Below are 4,374 nucleotides of genomic sequence, written 5' to 3'. Positions count from 1 at the left end.
GCTTGATTGTCCTGAGGTAGGTGCTGGTCGTACAGTCTGACAGTTCTATGTACCTAAACCAGTTTGCTTAAAGCAGCTCCTCATTATTGTGGTGGAGGTATCTTAGAGCAAGTAATGCTGCAAGGTAGCTGTGCTGTATTTCTTTGTCTTCTTGCTCTTCCTCTGTCTGTAGCTGATCACATATCACCAGTGGTGGGTGCCCAGTACCCAAGTACTCCTGGATAGGAAACCGGACCCTGGGAGATCTCCTAAGGATTTGTGTGAGGAATGTGTTTATCTTCTCAGAGAAAATGTTTGCTGCTGCAGTTTTCTTCCTAAGCATAAGATTTTAGCAGTGCTATGTTTAGGAAGCTGCCTTCCTAAGCTGGGTTTGAGACGAGACCCAGTGGTGGCATCTTCCTTAGGTGTGTAACAAAAATCACCCCTGCCTCCCCAAATGCTCCATCTTAAGGAAATTGATCCTGTGTGTCAGTTTTAGGAAAACCTAGTTTTTATTTCTGACTTGACATTTACAAATAGAAGTGCTCTGTGGTGTGGTAGGAGTCTCCCACTTGAGGAGCTGCAGCTAACAAGACTTTCTAAAGCAGAGTCACACACATATTACAAAGACTGAACTGAAGCACAGGAAAATTCCCATATTAACATGGGAGAAATATCCACACAGAGCCAAGGTATCCAGACTCACAATTCCTTGCTTGTATCAGCTATAGTCTGGTGTCTAGCCATGAACAGATCCTGCGTTAACAGTAGTATGCTTTTGTTGAAATTACTGTAGAAAATGCTGACAAACAACTGAAGAGAACATGCTTAGATGATTTCTGTTTATGCGCTTTTGTATGCAGCACCAGAAAGCTCCCTAATACAAGTATGTACTAACTTGGAACTTGCTTATACATATAAGAAATGCCAGCAGTTTGATGTAACATGGGAAAATGAATTTTAAGTGAAAGAAGTGGAGAAAGAAAAGCCCATGAACCCCTGGGTTGATCTTTTTATGCCCTTTATTCAGCATTTTGGTGCTATATAAAGTTCAGATAGTTCAAATATCCCAGCACAGAGAATCTGCATTCAGAAGTCATCAGCACAGTAATGTTATGTTGCCAGTAATAACCTTCCTTTTTTTCTTTTTTTTTTTAGTTTTGGTTCTTAAATCAAACTAATAAAAAAATCACAGTCAGTATGTGCCTCATTTGTTAAATGTCACTCCTAAAAATGTGATTGTTTTTTGGATGCACTTCAGGCATTAAACTTGACAAGTAGCTTTAACTTTCCTCTGTCTTTTGTGATTTCACACCTTTTGCTTTGACTATTCCTTTGTCGATACATTAATAATTACCCAGCAAAAGCTACCAGAGCAACAACAGAGTATGGTGACCAGGAAAGGACATAAAGTAAGATGACAATCAGTGCAATTTTGGCCATCTTCCACTCATTTTTCATCCTCTGGTACTGTTTCTGGAACTCTTTATTTCCATGTTTGCATCCAAATGTTTGAATAGACCTAAGGGAAATAAACATAAAATAGCAAAAAAGGAGGTAGAGAATTAAGCAATTAGCTTCATGAAATGGAGCAACAATTAGGCTAGTTCATGCCAGAAATCATGCATTTAGAGTGTATGCTAATGTAGATATGTGACCAGTCCTTCACTATTCAATGCACTTTTCTTGCACTAGTCGATGGCAAAATTCACGTGTGCAGAGAACAGTCCTGTTCCAGGAGAATTCCCGTGGAAACCAGGTATTCAAGCAGGTGAACAACACTACCTTACGCATACTTAGAGAAGTCTTTGCTTCCCTAGGTCTGATTTTGCTCCCTTCCCCTCTCTCCTCACTTCTGAGCTATGTGACTAGATATGCTGATCTCTGCGGGACAGAGATCTACAGATTACAGAGGCAGTGGCAGACGTTGGCCGTTATTTTTACAACGGCAGATTGTTTCAGAGACCTGTGATGTTTTACCTCTTTTTCACCCTTTGCCAAACGCAGAATTTGTTGTTCAAGTCCATTTTTTCTGTGGAATAGTTGTTGATACACCATTGTTAGGGGTCTCTGATGTCCCATTAGTATTTCTTTTGGTTGGTTAATTTCTGCAGTGCTTTTTCATCCTTCAGATTTCTATTGCTGCTGCTCACACCCTTTTCCACATCATTAGACAATACACTGAACAGCTCTGGTCTAAATTCAGGAATGGCCCTTCTCAGGATCATACTTCTTACCTTGTTGGCTATTGACAGAACTCCTTTGGGATCCCCTCTCAGTCATGCACGCAAATGAAAAGTGAAAAGACTCCCAATTTTCTTCTGTTAGTCTTTAAGAAAACAGGCAGTTGCTTACACAGAAACATAAAAACCTAAAAGTGTTTACTTACCTGTTGGCCTTTTTGATAGCCTCAAATATAAAGATGTAGCTGTATATGATTGCAATCAAAGGAATGAAAAACACGAAGCAGAAAAGGAGCATTGTGTAGGCACGGACTGATGGTGTGAAAGTCATGTAGTCCCAGGAGCAGGAAGTCATCAGACCCTCAGGAACATATGCACCTAGAAAGGCAGGAGAAGGCATAAGCCATGAAGTGGTTCTTACTCCAAGTGCCAAAGTTAGAAATAGATTCTCAGAATAACATGGGATTTAGTCCTATTCTCCTACAGGGAAAAACAGTTTAAAAGGATACACGATTCTTTGTTTAAAGCACCTCCCATTTTCTGTACTTTGTCAGTGATCTGAATGAGGGGATCGAGTCCACCCTCAGTCATTTTGCAGACAACAGCAAGTTAGGCAGGAGTATCAATCTGCTAGATGGTTGGGAGGCTCCACAGAGGGATCTGAACAGCGTGGATCAATGGGTCAAGGCCAACAACCTGAAGTTCAACCAGGCCAAGTACTGGGTCCTGCACTTGGGTCGCACCATGCCCTGCAACAGTCCCGGCTGGGGGAAGAGCAGCTGGAAACTGCCCAAGGAAAAGGGCCTGGGGCTGGTGGTGACAGCAGCTGAAGAAAAGCCAACAGTGTGCCCAGGTGGCCAAGAAGGCCAACCACATCCTGGCTTGTACCAGCACTGGTGTGGCCAGCAGGACCAGGGCAAGCATCACTCCTCTGTACTGGAGACACTGGTGAGGTTACACCTCAAATCCTGGTTTGAGTTTTGGCCCCTCACTCCCAGAAGGACATTGAGGGGCTGGAGCATGTCCAGAGAAGGGCAATGGAGCTGGTGCAGGGTCTGGAGCACAAGTGCACTGAGGAGTGGCTGAGGGGGGGGTTACCTGACTCCCCAAGGCATGAAATGAACCCGATTTCTATAGCTACCACTCCTTTAAGCTTGTGCAGATAAGAGAAATTTACTGTGCAAAGGAGATTTGATGTGCAGATCAAATTAATTTTGTTGGGGAGTTAAAAATAAAAAGAAACACACACAATATTCTGCCCAAAATAAAATATAATTTCCTTGAAGGAACTGTGTCAAACTGATAAGAAATTGCGAGCAGCAATACCTTCTTACCTTTTTATTAATAATCACTGTTTACAGTGATATTTGCTGTTGAACTCTTAAAACTATTGAACCAGATGCGCTGAGATGCATCCAATTACCGTGTGAGAGTGGGTGCTGTGGGTACTGTTAGAATCTAATTACAAGATAACAACACCCTTCAAGCAATTATTCCACCTTCTATAATTAAGATTCTTGAATCTAAGGCTATATTGTCATTTTGTTGTTCCAGCAGCTCTCCATTCCACTAAAGGCTGCTTCTCCCAGTACTGCTGTTCGCCTGCATAAACATTCTTCATGTTTATGGGGGACCAGAATGACAATAACAAGACAATAACAAAAATCTGCTGAAATTCCCCTCAGTAACTGAGCTGGTTGCAGTGTCTTTGGAGGAAAAATCAAACATTGCCATGCTGTGGCTCAGCTGAGCTGACACATTCTCTTCTGGAGTTTTGAATGATGAGTTCATTCTACTTTCCTGACTCAAAGTAGTGACTCGTAGGAAACAAATTCCTCACTCAAATGAGGATGAGTAACAAAATCTCTCCTTGTCACAAGTTGCAAGGATCAAGATGCTGTATGCAGGCAAAAATTGATATATCCAAAAGCAAATTGGTTCCATGTTAGTAAATGCCATCGTTACTGGAAGTCTTAGCAAGGAGTCCAATGGCTGAGTGGAGAATGCGACCAACACCTAGTACAATTTGCCTGTCTCGACAGGACTTCCTGAAGATGTACTTGCACAAAATGCTTAGACCATATTCCTCTTTCATGCAAATAAAAAAAAATTTAGATAGACATTACTATCTCATGCAGCCACTTTAGGAAGGAAGAAAGTCAAGGACAATAAATACATTTATTTCTCACTTATTGTTGAATTTGGTTCAGCA

The 4,374-nt window shown here is 41.6% G+C and overlaps 1 protein-coding gene across 1 annotated transcript in view; it reads right to left on the bottom strand.

Annotated features, from left to right (window-relative positions):
- Nucleotides 1–4,374, bottom strand: part of LOC104500130 (melanopsin-A-like) — a 19,757-nt gene that overhangs the window by 6,499 nt on the left and 8,884 nt on the right. Inside the window, exons 5-6 of the mRNA XM_010143733.1 lie at nt 2,369–2,540; nt 1,337–1,501 (exon numbers count right to left, since the gene is read on the bottom strand). Coding sequence (XP_010142035.1) covers nt 1,337–1,501; nt 2,369–2,540 — 337 coding nt within the window. The remainder of the gene's footprint in view (nt 1–1,336; nt 1,502–2,368; nt 2,541–4,374) is intronic.

The sequence above is a fragment of the Buceros rhinoceros genome, unplaced genomic scaffold (genome assembly GCF_000710305.1).
Source record: "Buceros rhinoceros silvestris isolate BGI_N320 unplaced genomic scaffold, ASM71030v1 scaffold17649, whole genome shotgun sequence".
In the NCBI taxonomy this organism is placed as follows: Eukaryota; Metazoa; Chordata; class Aves; order Bucerotiformes; family Bucerotidae; genus Buceros; species Buceros rhinoceros.
The sequence above is the reverse complement of the archived record's forward strand: the minus strand, read 5'-3'. Positions and strand labels throughout refer to the sequence as shown.